The sequence below is a fragment of the Canis lupus genome, chromosome 4, assembly GCF_003254725.2.
Source record: "Canis lupus dingo isolate Sandy chromosome 4, ASM325472v2, whole genome shotgun sequence".
NCBI lineage: Eukaryota > Metazoa > Chordata > Mammalia > Carnivora > Canidae > Canis > Canis lupus.
Window position 1 is genome coordinate 75,607,747 of NC_064246.1, and position 13,305 is coordinate 75,621,051.

The 13,305-nt window shown below is 48.1% G+C and overlaps 1 protein-coding gene across 2 annotated transcripts in view; it reads left to right on the forward strand.

The window, feature by feature from the left end:
• The first annotated feature begins 1,345 nt into the window (after nt 1-1,345).
• Nucleotides 1,346-13,305, forward strand: part of MTMR12 (myotubularin related protein 12) — a 74,555-nt gene continuing 62,595 nt past the window's right edge. Inside the window, exon 1 of one of the 2 annotated variants that reach the window (XM_025436277.3) lies at nt 1,346-1,613. In XM_025436277.3, coding sequence (XP_025292062.1) covers nt 1,533-1,613 — 81 coding nt within the window. In that variant the 5' untranslated portion in view covers nt 1,346-1,532. The remainder of the gene's footprint in view (nt 1,614-13,305) is intronic. The other variant, XM_025436278.3, reaches the window with a different exon arrangement.

Below are 13,305 nucleotides of genomic sequence, written 5' to 3' on the forward strand. Positions count from 1 at the left end.
TAAAGGGGAAAGGAGAAAAAATGAGTGGGAAATATCAGAAAGGGAGACAGAACATGAAAGACTCCTAACTCTGGGAAAGGAACTAGGGGTGGTGGAAGGGGAGGTGGGCCGGGGGTGGGGGGGTGACTGGGTGTCGGGCACTGAGGGGGGCACTTGATGGGATGAGCACTGGGTGTTATTCTATATGTTGGCAAATTGAACACCAATAAAAAGTAAATTTATAAAAAAAAAAAAAAAGTGACACTTGGCACCAAATGTGAAATTTGAATGAATTTCTTTGCGATTTTCACTAAAATGAGGAATTTATCGGTAATTTGGGAGTGGATAACACCTTTTTTTTTTTTTTTTTTTAATCTAAATTCAATGAGCCAGGGCGCCTGGGTGTCTTAGTGGTTGAGCATCTGCCTTTGGCTCAGGACGTCATCCCGGGGTCCTGGGATCGAGTCCCACATGGGGGTCCCTGCAGGGAGCCTGCTTCTCTTCCCTCTGCCTCTTTCTTTCTGTGTCTCTCGTGAATAAACAAAATCTCTAAAAAAATAAATTCAATGAGCCAACATACAGTACATCATTATGAGTTTATTTTATAAAAGAAAACAAATTAAGGGCTATTGTTAGAAACGCCAAGAAGCAACAACAGCAACAACAAAACTGGAAAGATGAGGTCGACAGGACCTTTATGATCAAATATTCAAACCTATTCCTAGGTGCCTGTTAAGGATGATGGGTCTCCTCTCTGCCTGGATGCAAAGTAGCCAACCAGGACGTCATCGGTGTGGACCTGGAGCTCACACGGCGGATTCGACACACCACTTATTTTTTTTAAGATTAAAAAAACAATGTATTCATGGGAGACACAGAGGCAAAGACCCAGGCCGAGGGAGCAGCAGGCCCCACGCAGGGAGCCCGACGCGGGCCTGGATCCCGGGTCTCCAGGGTCACGCCCTGGGCCGCAGGCGGCGCTAAAGCGCCGAGCACCCGGGCTGCCCCGACACACTTTTGAAAGTTTTAAAGCCAAACGGCCAACGAGGAGAGGAGAACGCCCGCCGGGCACCGCGGCTCGCAGCTCAGCGACCGCAGCATCATTGGCCCGCAGCGCCGCCCCTGCCGCCAACCGCCGCGGAGTCCGGAGGGAGCGCTCTCGGGATTGGCCCGGGAAACCTCTCTCCCGGTTCATTCAAGAGGTAGCTCGGCGCGGGGCTAGGCCGGCGGCGCCGCCTGCCCAATCAGAGGGCGCGGGGGGCGGGCTTTGCCCGAGCGGAGCCAATCCCCGAAGGCGAACCTCCGCCCGCGCGACGCGCCTGCGGCGAGCGGGGGGCGTGGTCTCCGGCCGCGGGCTCCCGACTCCCCGGGCCCGCGCGCGGGGTGGGCGGGGCGAGCGGTGTCGGCGGCGGAGCCGGATGCGGGCGTCGCCGCGGCCGCCGCGGCCCTGGGGATGGGCGGAGCCCCGGCCGCCAGAGCTGGTGGCCGCCGCCGCTGCCGAGCCCGAGCGGCCGCCTCTGCTCCCGCGCGGCGCTGCTTCCTAGGGCGGCGGTATGCTGGGGAAAGGGGTCGTCGGCGGTGGCGGCGGCACCAAGGCGCCCAAGCCCTCGTTCGTGTCGTACGTGCGCCCGGAGGTGAGGGGGCGCCGCGCGGCCGGGGCGCGGGCTGTGGAGCTGCCGGGGCGGGGGGCGGGGGGCGGCGGGAGCCCCCTCCCCGCTGCGGCCGGGCCGCGGGCGCTTCCTGCGCGGCTGCCGGAGGGGAGCCGGGCGGCCCGGGGAGCTCGGGGGCGCTCGGGGGCGCTCGGGGGCCCCGCGCGGGCAGGCAGGTGCCGGAGCGCCGGGCCCGGTCGTGGCGACCAGGTGAGGGGCCCGAGCGGGGAAGGGGCCGCGGCCCGGGGCGGGGGGGGGGGCGCTGGGCGCTCCGGGCCGCCGGCGTCAGGGCGGGTGGGCCCTGCCCTTGGAACCGCTCCGCTGAGGCTTCGGGGCTGCCCGTGTCCGCTGCGTGCGGCTCCGGGAGCTGCTGGGAGCCGCCGGCGGGGTCCGTGCGCCGCCTCCCGCCTCCCGCCTCGCGCCTCCCGCCTGCCGGCGGCGCAGCCCTCCCCTTCCTCGGCGAGTCCCCCTCTGTCATTCCCTCCCCCTCTCACCGCCGTCTCGCCTTCCTCCTGGAGTTTTACGGTCAAGTTCATTCATTCACGAGCTGTTTTCCCGGAGCTCCTGCACCGTCCTGGACGCCCGGGACGCGTACACAGAACTGCGACCCCTGCTCCCCGGGAGCGTATTTGTTGGCGGGGCGGGGGGGGGGGGGCGCGAGTCGACGCAAGTAAAATATAAGCAGATGAAACGGTTACGTCAGGAGGGGATGAGGGGTCAAGGGCCGAGGAAAGAGAGGCGCCGTCGTCCTCCCCGGCACGGTGGCATCTGAGCAGACCTGAGGGCTGTGTGTGGGGTCTGAGGGGGAGTGCGCGGCGCTGGAGGCACAGCGAGGGAGCCGGCCCCGGGGAAGCCGAGTGGGCGAGGGGGGGCCCTCGGGAGCCGGGTTAGAGACGCCGGAGCCTGTAGGCCCCGCCGCGGGCTTCCCGGGCGGTAGTCCCCGCTCCAGGTGCCTGATGAGGCGCCGTCTCCTGAAGGTTCTCCGGCGCCCGCCCTCCCCGGTACGTGAGGCAGCAGCGTGCAGGAGGAGCACCGAGCCCCTCACGGTCCTCAGCCGCCTCCCCGCCCCTGCAGGCAAAGGCCGGCGGCTGTGGGTGACAGGTCTTGACTGGGGACTGTTCTGCAAGAACACCTGAGGCCTGAAGCCTTTACACGCGCACCTTCACATTCACGATTGCATGTGTTTTCTCTCTAGTTGAGAATACTCTTTTTTTTTTTTTTTTTTTTTTTGAGCATACTCTCCAAATCGGTTTTATTTTTAGTTCTACTTTGAAAATAAAAACCACTTCCTCCTTAGATGCTTGATAAGGAGTCAGGGTCATCTTGAATTTTCAACGGGCTTCCCTTGTGTTGTGGGTAAGTAGATGTGGGTTTCTCTTCGCGTCTTTTTTGATGCGGCCCTTGTTGAAATTCAACTGATCTTTAACCTTTCCTCTTCAGTGAGATTAAGCTACAAATGGAAAGTCTTCTGAAATGTGGCCAGAGTTCAAGAATGTTCAGATTTTTCATCCACCGAGTGCACATGTTGTAATTAGACATGTTTTCCCTCTTTGCCCGCAGTGCCTGATATATATTTCCTTTGAGGGATAATTAGGGAAGGGGAGTGGTTCAGCCCCAAAATGGTCACATTTTTGGGATCCTTAGAGTTCGCAGTTTTGTTTTCTTGCCATGAAATAGTGCTGTGTAGACACTATGTTTCTTTGTTGTAATCCGTCTCTAAAAATATTTTGTAAGGGAGGAAAGGGCTCTGACCTAAATTGCTTACAGTTTAAAAGATAAGGGCATGAGGGAGGGGACGAGAAGCAGTTTGTTTTTAAGTGTATAGCTTTTCCTAGACATCATATTGTTGGAAATTGGAGTGTGCAGCTTTGAGGCTTACCTCTTAGAACAGAGTCTGCTAACCTCATGGCTCACTCCATAACAGGAGTCCCTCAGAACACTTTCTGGACTGTTCTGTTTCTACTTCATACTGCTTTCATCTTTACTGTGTTTGGTGTATGTCTTCCAATCACTTATTTCTTTGTATGTGCTTTGCTCTTGTTAGCTGGGAAATCACACGTTTCTCAGGCTTTTTTTTTTTTTTTAGAGATTTTATTTATTTACTCATGAGAGACACAGAGAGAGGCAGAGACACAGGCAGAGGGAGAAGCAGGCTCCATGCAGGGAGCCCGATGTGGGACTTGATCCTGGAACCCCAGGATCACACCCTGAGCCAAAGGCCGACGCTCACCCACTGAGCCACCCAGGTGCCCCTATCTCAGGCACCATTTTGCTGGTGGGTCACTGAGCTGTCAGAACAGTCTTCATGCCGTATGATCTAATGATACCTGTGCCTGGTGATGAACTGGTTCTTGGCTGACCAGATCTTGGAAGGCTCAACAGTGGCTTTCTTCAGTATGCCAGAGTCTGTCAAGAGTCAGCAACTTTGTGTTAAAAGCAGTAGCACTTTACTGGATAAAGGATTTGAGGACGATGCTTTTAAACATGATGGCTTTTTTTTTTTTTTTCTTGTGGTTAGACGGATTGACATTGAACAACCTGAAAGGAAGGGTGGTAGTTCGAACATGGATCTCTGCCAGAGTTAACTTGGGCTCTTCTGTCATTGATTCTAAGTCAGTGAATGTGAACATTAAAGTGCTGAACTGTAGTTCAGGACCTTTGGTCGTGTTTTGTAAACGCTGCCCGCTGCCCGGAGAGTTGCAAATCAGTAGAGCTTGTAAATGGGAAGCTTGGGAAATTGAGGTGAATGGGAGAGAGAGAGCGCGCGCGCTGGGTCATTCTTGGTGGTACCAGATGGCTGGTACCTAGAAACATCTCAGCATCACCACCTCAGCTTAGTCCCAGGCAAACAGTACAAAGGACATTGTGTCTCCGTGCAGGGGAGCCCCTGAGTGCTGAGCTCCCTATCAGGGAGGCATTTGGTTATAGTTTGGAAGCCAGATCTATTTTTCTTGCTAAATAAAACACTTGTTTGAATTATTATTTCAGAAGCCATAAGTGTTCATTTCATTGTGGAAAAATAAAATATAGATATGCAAAGAATTTAAAAAAAAATTATAAACAACTCAGACTGTACCCTGTCAAAGATGTGTGTGGGTGTATGCATATGTTTTTTCTAAAATGGGCTTAATATTGCTGATCATATTATTTTTTTTTTTTAAGATTTTATTTATTTATTCATGAGAGACACATGGAGAGAGAGAGACATAGGCAGAGGGAGAAACAGGCTCCTCACAGGGAGCCCAATGTGGGACTCAATCCTCATACTGGGATCACGCCCTGAGCTCAAAGGCAGACACTCAACTGCTGAGCCACTCATGTGTCACTGATCATATTATGTTTTAATCTGCCTTTTCCCCAGAAATCTATATTGTAAATGTCTTTCCATGTCTGTTGTTAACCTATAATGTCATTTTAGATTAGACCCACAACAGAAACACACATTGTGGTGGGGAGATGTTAGATAGCACAAAGAGCCAAAGAAAGCAGTGTGTGTGTGGGGGGGTTTTATGTGTGTTTTTTTTTAAGATTTTTTTTTTTTTTTTTTTTTTGAGAGAGACTGCATACACAAGAGAGAGGGTGGGGAAGACAGGCAGAGGGAGAGAGACTCTCAAGTGGACTTCACACCCAGTGTGGAGCCTGCTGCGGGGCTGGATCTTATGATCCTGAAATCACCAGCCACAATCAAGAGTCCCACACTTAACTGGCTGAGCTACCCAGGCGCCCCGTGATTTTTTTTCTTAAGTTTATTTTATTTATAATCTTTACACCCAACATAGGGCTCAAACTTGAGATCAAGAGTTACATGTTCTCCTGACTGAACCAGCCAGGTGCCCTCTATTTGAAGATTGTTAGATTTGGGGGATTATTTATTTATTTATTTATTTATTTATTTTAAAGACTTTATTTATTTATTCATGAGAGACACAGGCAGAGGGAGAAGCCTCCATGTGGGGAGCCCAACATGGGACTCGATCCCAGAACTCCAGGATCACACCCTGGGCTACTCTTCCTCTGTGATACAAATATGGGCCCTGTGAGGTTAAATGTCCTGCCCAGCACCACAGAAGTATTGCAGTCCGGAGATAAGAACTGTCCCCTGGAGCTAGCAGTGCCTGTGGTTAAGCCAGGCCCATAGGAGGGTAGGGAAGGTTTTTTTTTTTTTTTTTTTTTAAGGATTTTATTTATTTATTCATCACACACACACACACACACACACACACACACACAGACAAGAGGCAGAGACACAGGCAGAGGGAGAAGCAGGCTCCATGTAGGGAGCCTGACGTGGGACTCGATCCCAGGACTCCAGGATCACGCCCTGGGCTGAAGGCGGTGTTAAACCACTGAGACACCTGGGATGCCCAGGGAAGGTTTTTATGTAGATGGGAGGAGAAAAAACAAGATTGAAGAAGGGTCAAAAAAGTTCAGATTTAAGAGCCAATTTTTTCTTTTCATTCCTCAGGGAAAAGAATGCATTTGATTGCTTAATCTTCATTTAGGGTCATATCTTTTCATGGAGAGAAGTGACCTTATCTATGATCTTGTGTTTTTCCAAGAGATAATGGCTGGGGTTATATATCAAAATAATACAATGAATAGTTAAGAATATTTGTTAGGCACTTATGTGTGCATATCTCATTTCATCCTTTCAGCTCTCTTAGGCAGCAGACACTGCTACTCCCTTTTGTGTGTTTAGATGTAGAGAGACCCACTGAAGTTAGTACCTTGTGGGGGGGAGGGGGCGGTAACAGCTGGCAAGAGGTGGTGCCAGGATTTATTTATTTATTCAATTCATTCATGAGAGAGAGAGAGGGGCAGAGACACAGGCAGAGGGAGAAGCAGGCTCCGTGTGGGGAGCCCAACGTGGGACTCGATCCTGGGTCTCCAGGATCATGTCACCCTGGGCTGAAGGTGGCGCTAAACCGCTGAGCCACTGGGCTGTCCTGTGCCAGGATTTAAATTCAGGCAGTCTCACTCCAGGGCTGTTCTTCCATCCTTATGTTTATGAATGCAGGTAATTTTATAGTGAAACATGCCTGTAGTCATGATTGGCATTCACACACTAAAGTGCTTTCTCTTTTTTTTTTTTTTTTTTTTTTAAATTTTTATTTATTTATGATAGTCACACACACAGAGAGAGAGAGAGAGAGAGAGAGAGAGAGAGGCAGAGACATAGGCAGAGGGAGAAGCAGGCTCCATGCACCGGGAGCCCGACGTGGGATTCGATCCTGGGTCTCCAGGATCGCGCCCTGGGCCAAAGGCAGGCGCCAAACCGCTGCGCCACCCAGGGATCCCCTAAAGTGCTTTCTCATTCACGTTCTCCAGTAGTGGTTTCTTTCTTGGCTTTTGTTAGCTTCTCCAGCAGGTGACTGAGAGGATTCAGGGCCCCTTGGAGATACAGCTAATTCAGCAGATATTTACTTAGTACCTGAAAGTACCAGGCTCTATTTTAGATGTTGGGACTACAAAACAGATAAAATAATTGAGATGATTATTTTTTGGTGGCACACTACTGTTTTGGACCACCAACTTTGACGGCTTCAGTGGATCCATAACTAGAAGACATTGGCTTATCCTAAACAGACTTCCTTGCTCAGTCCTAGCAAAAAAAAAATACCTTTAAAAGCAAGATCTAGATCTGTCATTTTCCTTTTGTAAAGACTTTTTTTCCATTCCAAACTAATTTTTTTATGCCAGAATTTTCTTCTGGACCATAGAGGTCATTGACAGTGATTTAAAGGACATCAAAAGTTCTTCCTAAAAGATCTTCCTAAAATGATCACTTTCTTAGCTGTGGCTGGCTTTAGCCTGATAATCTATCCAAAGCTTCCGCTTTTTCTCTCCTGCATGTGCTTCCTGCGGCATCTCCCTGGATCTTTTCCAGTACCTCTCAACTTCTGCAGATGGAGCATCAGAAGATGTCATGAGGCTATGTCAAGAGATACTTCCTGTAGCCTGATCAAACAGCTGCCACACAGACACCCTCTGTCTTAGAACCTAATGCTCTTCTGCAGCCTACTTCCTTCTCTGTTATTAAAACCAGGACTGCTTTTAAAATATTAGGTTAGGGGTAGCCCGGCTGGCTCAGTGGTTTAGCGCTGCCTTACAGCCCAGGGCGTGATCCTGGGGACCCGAGATCGAGTCCCACGTCGGGCTCTCTGCATGGAGCCTGCTTCTTCTGCCTGTGTCTCTGCCTCTCTCTCTCTCTCTGTCTCTCATGAATAAATAAATAAAATCTTTAAAAAAAAATAAATAAAATATTAGGTTAGGATGCCTGAGTGGCTCAGTGGTTGAGTGCCTTCATTCCAGGGCGTGATCCTGGAGTTCCAGGATCGAGTCCCGCATTGGGCTCCCTGTGTGGAACCTGTTTCTCTCTCTGCCTGTGTCTCTCATGAATAAATAGATAAAATCTTTAAAAAATATTAGGCTAAGGGCAACCCATACTTAGAAGTTTCAAGTTCTAGATTTTTCCCTGAGCATCACCAACAGGATATTTGATATTCTTGGAATACTTCACATTAAACCATCCTGTGTGATATTGTTCTTTAGTGAGAATTGGGTTTTCACAGGCCAGAGCTTTTGAAAAAAAAGTTTTCTCTTGAGCCATCTGGGTCAATGTGGCTTAGTGGTTGAGCATCTGCCTTTGGCTCAGGTCATGATCCGGGGTCCTGGGATCGAGTCCCGCATCGGGCTCCCTGCAGGGAGCCTGCTCCTCCCTCTATGTTTCTGCCTTTCTCTGTGTCTTTCGTGAATAAATAAAATCTTTAAAAAAGAAAAAAAAATCTTATTTTAAATTTTCTTTTTTTAGAGGAAGGAAGGCCCAGAGGGAGATGGAGAGAGAATCTGAACCAGGCTCCATGCGCAGCGCAGCTCAGTCTCTCAATCCTGAGATAATGACCTGAACTGAAATAAAAAATTGGTTGCTTTACCAACTGAGTCATCCAGGTGCCCCAACCAGAGCTTTTTTTTTTTTTTTTTTTTTTTCTAAGATTTATTTATTTGAGAGAGAGAGAGAGAGAGTTTGCTCATGCCTGCTCTGCTCAGGCAGGGAAGGGCAGAGAGAGAGAGAGAGATCCCCAAGCAGATTCCCTGCTGAGTGTGGAGCCCAGTGTAGGGATCATACCACAACCCCGAGATCATAACCAGAGCCAACCCTGAGATCACAACCAGAGCCAAAACCAAGAGTCAGATGCCCAACTGGCTGTCCACCAAGGTGCCCCCAAAGCTTCTTTTTAATCACTTAAAGATGTATACCTATTTTTATGATAAAGACAATGTTCAAAAAAGACAATATAACGAAGTTGCAGATACCAGAAGTTAGAAAAATAAAATTACCATCAGTTGTGCTACCTTAACCAAAGCAATTAGTTCCATTGTTTAGTATGTTCTTGCTTTGTCTGTGTATCTCATATAATTGCAATCATAATATATGTAAGAATTTGTAACCCGCATGTGGTTGTCAAGTTTGAAGATAGTACTGCTGACCTGTCACAGTAGAGCGTGTGTTTTTTGAGTTATTTTTCCAACAGAAAACCATCTTAGTTTCTAATAAGTTACCGTTGTGACTTCTGAGGTGTTTTGGGGAGCAACAAAAACAGTGGGTTTGCAGTTTAATGAATCGTTTAAAATAAACCTCTTGAGATAGGTTGGGAGGTAGGATTAAACTGGAACAATTTTTATAATTTCTTCTGTTGCTTCAAGAGGATGATGAAGGGGCTAAAAGTGGAGAGGGATCTGGAGTGGAGTGAAGCTGCTCCAGAGCAGGGAGGACCATAGGACCTCTTCCTTTCCTTAGTCTGCTCTGCGTGCCTCCGGGGCCACAACTCTAGGGAGGGCAAACAGCCACTTATTATGGCTATGAGTGAGGCCAGTCCTTTAAGCCTTGGTTGTATTTCTACCTGGAAAATAATAATATTATCTGATAGGTATGTGAATATTTATGAATATCAAATATGATTCTGCAATCCTTAGAATACTTGGCACATGGTTAGGCTTCAGTAGATGTGGGCTACTGTTACTACTATTCAGAAGTTGTGGGTCAGGGCCACTTGGGTGGTTTCAGAAAGCACTTAATCATTAATCTTAGAATACAGAAATCTTTCCCAGCTAAGGTATTAACAAAAGTATTTAGTTGTTGTGGTTGTTGCCATAGTATCATGCCAGGAGAGTTCACTGGGTGGTAACTTGCTTAGAGTATTTTTCACCATCTCTAAAAGTTTCTTTTCCTCTTTTCTTTGTTCCTTTATACATTTGAGAATGATTTGGTTATATTTAAAATTCCAACCTAATGAGAACACTTACTAGATGACTTTTTTCATTGTTGACATTTGGCCTTTGGCATTTTGCTCATTTCGTTCTCTGGACCCAGTTTCCCTCTTCACTCATTTCCTTTTTTTTTTTTTTTTTTTTTAAGTAACCTCTGTCCCCAACATGGGGCTTGAACTCATGAGCCTGAGATCAAGAGTTGCATGCTCTATTAACTGAGCCAGTCAGGTGCCCCCCTTATCTCTCATTTCTAATGACTATTGTAGGCCATATTTTGTCTATTTATTGCATCTGTTCAGTGATTTTTTTTTTTAAGATTTCATTTATTTATTAGAGAGAGAGAGAGAAAGAGGCAGGGACACAGGCAGAGGGAGAGGCAAGCTCCATGCAGGGAGCCTGACGTGGGACTCATCCCACTCATCCAGGTCTCCAGGATCACGCCTTGGGCTGAAGGCGGGGCTAAACCGCATAGCCACCGGGGCTGCCCTGTTCAGTGATTTACTTAAGATACCAGTAAGTAAAGTGAAATTACCTCTGGGAGTAATGCAACTTTTTATCTTTTTCAAAGCCAGTTGCCAGACCATGCAGTTTTGATTTCATATGTAAATGCTTTTCATAGCTTTTCGTTTTGTGCTCATAACATCATAGCTTTTCGTTTTGTGCTCCTGACCATCATTCCTTGTAGACCTGATGGGGGAGGGGGTGGGGGGTGGGGGGGTAGCCTTTTGGAGGTGGCATCTAAGCCCCAAGTTGTTCTCATTTGGCAACAGGGAAAGTCTTCAGCTCAAGAAAAGTAGGGCTTGTGTATGAAACCCTGGCCACCATGGTAAAATACTTTCAAGTCTACCTTTCCTTCTTTTTTTTTTTTTATTTTAAGATCTTATTTTTAAGTAATCTTTACACCCAGTGTGGGCTCAAACTCAACCTGAGTTCAAGAGTCCCATGCTCTACCAGCTGAGCCAGCCAGATGCCCCAGTCTATCTTTCCCTATGACAGATTGCCACCGCTCTTTGAGATGATGGTCCTGAGCTGCTTTTTGCTTTTCTTGCTAAGAGAGTTTTAATACTTCTGAGAATACCTTGAAGAGAGTGAGCCCAGTTTTTGGATGAAAAATCTCACTGAATTCCTACCTTTTCTCTAGACAAAAAATTGAATTCCTGTTTTGCTTTAATCCCTCGAGATCTACTTCCAGTGTGATTTTACCTCTTATAGACTTTTTTCCCTCAACTGTAACATTGGGTGATTATCTTCACTGTAGGCTTATTTTGAATGTGAGAAGAATAAACTTGTATACTCAGGACCTGACACATGGTGGATCCTCAACAACTGCTAGATGCTATTATTATTAATAGTAACTTGACATGGGAATATTATTGATTGTATGCCTGCCATTTGCACTGTTAGAATTTGGAATGCGAAAACAAGTTTGGGCTCTGAGGTGGTTCACGTTCTGTTAGAGAGACAGCATGTCAACAGATGGCTTTAATGTACAGAGGTAGGTGCTGCCTGTTTATGAAGGAGGAGTGCACAGAATGCTTTTGGAGCACAGAAGGCTTGCTGCAGAACCTGCGGCAGCATCTGGCCTCATTTGAAGGCTATATAGAACTTGGAAAGGGCATTGTTAGAGTGGGTGCTAGTGTGGGGGAAGGGGATACATGCAGTGGGCAGGCAACAGGGACAGCTCCCAAGGCTCATAGGCATGTCGGGACCAGGTGGTTGGAGCATCTGTCTCATACCTTATATAAGGCATGGTGGGGGTGCAAGTGAGCTCAGTCCTGAAAAATAGAATTGAAGGGGTGCTGCTAGGATATGCAGGGTTGTTTTCTGCTTTACCATTAAGTCAGTCTGGCCCTTTGTGAGGCTGCAGGTGCCTTCTCATTGGCCTCTGGTTCTTCTTGCCCTGAGACCGTGGAGAAGCTCCTGCTCTGAAGCTTTGAGCTCCTCGCCAGCTATTCAGCTGACCTAGGATTTATATAGCAGTTCTGGGGGGGTCGGGGCAGGAGGTTGGTGCACAGGCAATGCCATGTGTTTTTGCAGCTGCTGTTAGTCACATCAGTTGGCTGAAAGGATGACATTTGGACAGTGCCGTCATTCCCAACTGCTACCTTTCTCTCGAGCTCGTACGCGTTCCAGTGCTGCCCTCTTTACTTTCAACGTAATGTGCTTGTGAAGAGCATGGCTTTGGAATCAGAGCTCTACGACCTGGTGCGTGGATTTGGTCTGGCTCTTTAACTGTTCTGAGCCTGTTTCCTCATCTGTGAAATGGCAGTGAAAATAACAGTGTCCAGCTCTGCAGATTGTTGTTAGCCTTAATTGAGGCAATCCACGGGAAGTGGCTAACACAGTCCTCAACATGTAGCCAGCACTCATTAAATGTTCATTGCTGTGGTCGCTGCAGCTTCTGTGTGTGCATGCGTGTTCTTTGGGCCACCAGAGCAGGTCTCCATAGCAACAAGATTTCCTACATTTCCTTCTAACATTGTTCTTCCTTGGTCTTCTCAGAGGCTTGTGTCCGGAGCCAAGGGCACTGGCCCTTTCCCAGGACTGTGCCCTACCTGCAGTGGGTGCCTTTGCTATCCACCCAGAGGGTCTCCCTTCCTGCACAGCGTTCTCTTCCAGTGAGCTTTTCTGTGTGGATTCCTTCTCTGTCTTCCTTTTTTTTATTTTTTTTTTAAATTTTTATTTATTTGTGATAGAGAGAGAATGAGGCAGAGACACAGGCAGAGGGAGAAGCAGGCTCCATGTACCGGGAGCCCGACGTGGGATTGGATCCCGGGTCTCCAGGATCACGCCCTGGGCCAAAGGCAGGCGCCAAACCCCTGCGCCACCCAGGGATCCCTCTCTGTCTTCCTGTTAGGGTGTTTTGTCTTGGGGGTGCCCAGGAGGAGCTACCTAGGGTTTGGGCAGCATATTATGTCCTGGGTGTTATGTCCAATCCAGTTTGGCTTTTGCCCTTTTAAATTAGCCTTCCTAGCTGCTGCCAGCAGTCCCCCCTTTCCCCAGCAGCCATTTGTACTCCAAACTAGTCACAGTTTCCAGGGTTCCCTTGGGGGAGACCTCTTTTGCTGGCCTGTCTTTATTTCCATTCATTCTGTGATCCCTGCTAGCATCTCCTCAAGTGCTTGGAACCACAGACCACAACTGCTTAACTGGTCTGTCTACCCAAGTCACCCTGCACACCATAGCCAGGTTCCTGCTGGATGCAGCTTTCATGTGTGATTTTCCTATTTAAGAGTCCTCCTGTCCACCTGCCTCCTCCCCACATCTTAACAGCTTTTCCAGACTCACTGCAGATTCCTTTCTTCTTTTGATTTGTTGAAAGAGTGTTAGCTTGCATTTGGGAGGCCAAGGTGCTGCTCATTTCTTTTCTTTTCTTTTTTTTAAATTTTTTTTTTTTATTTATTTATGA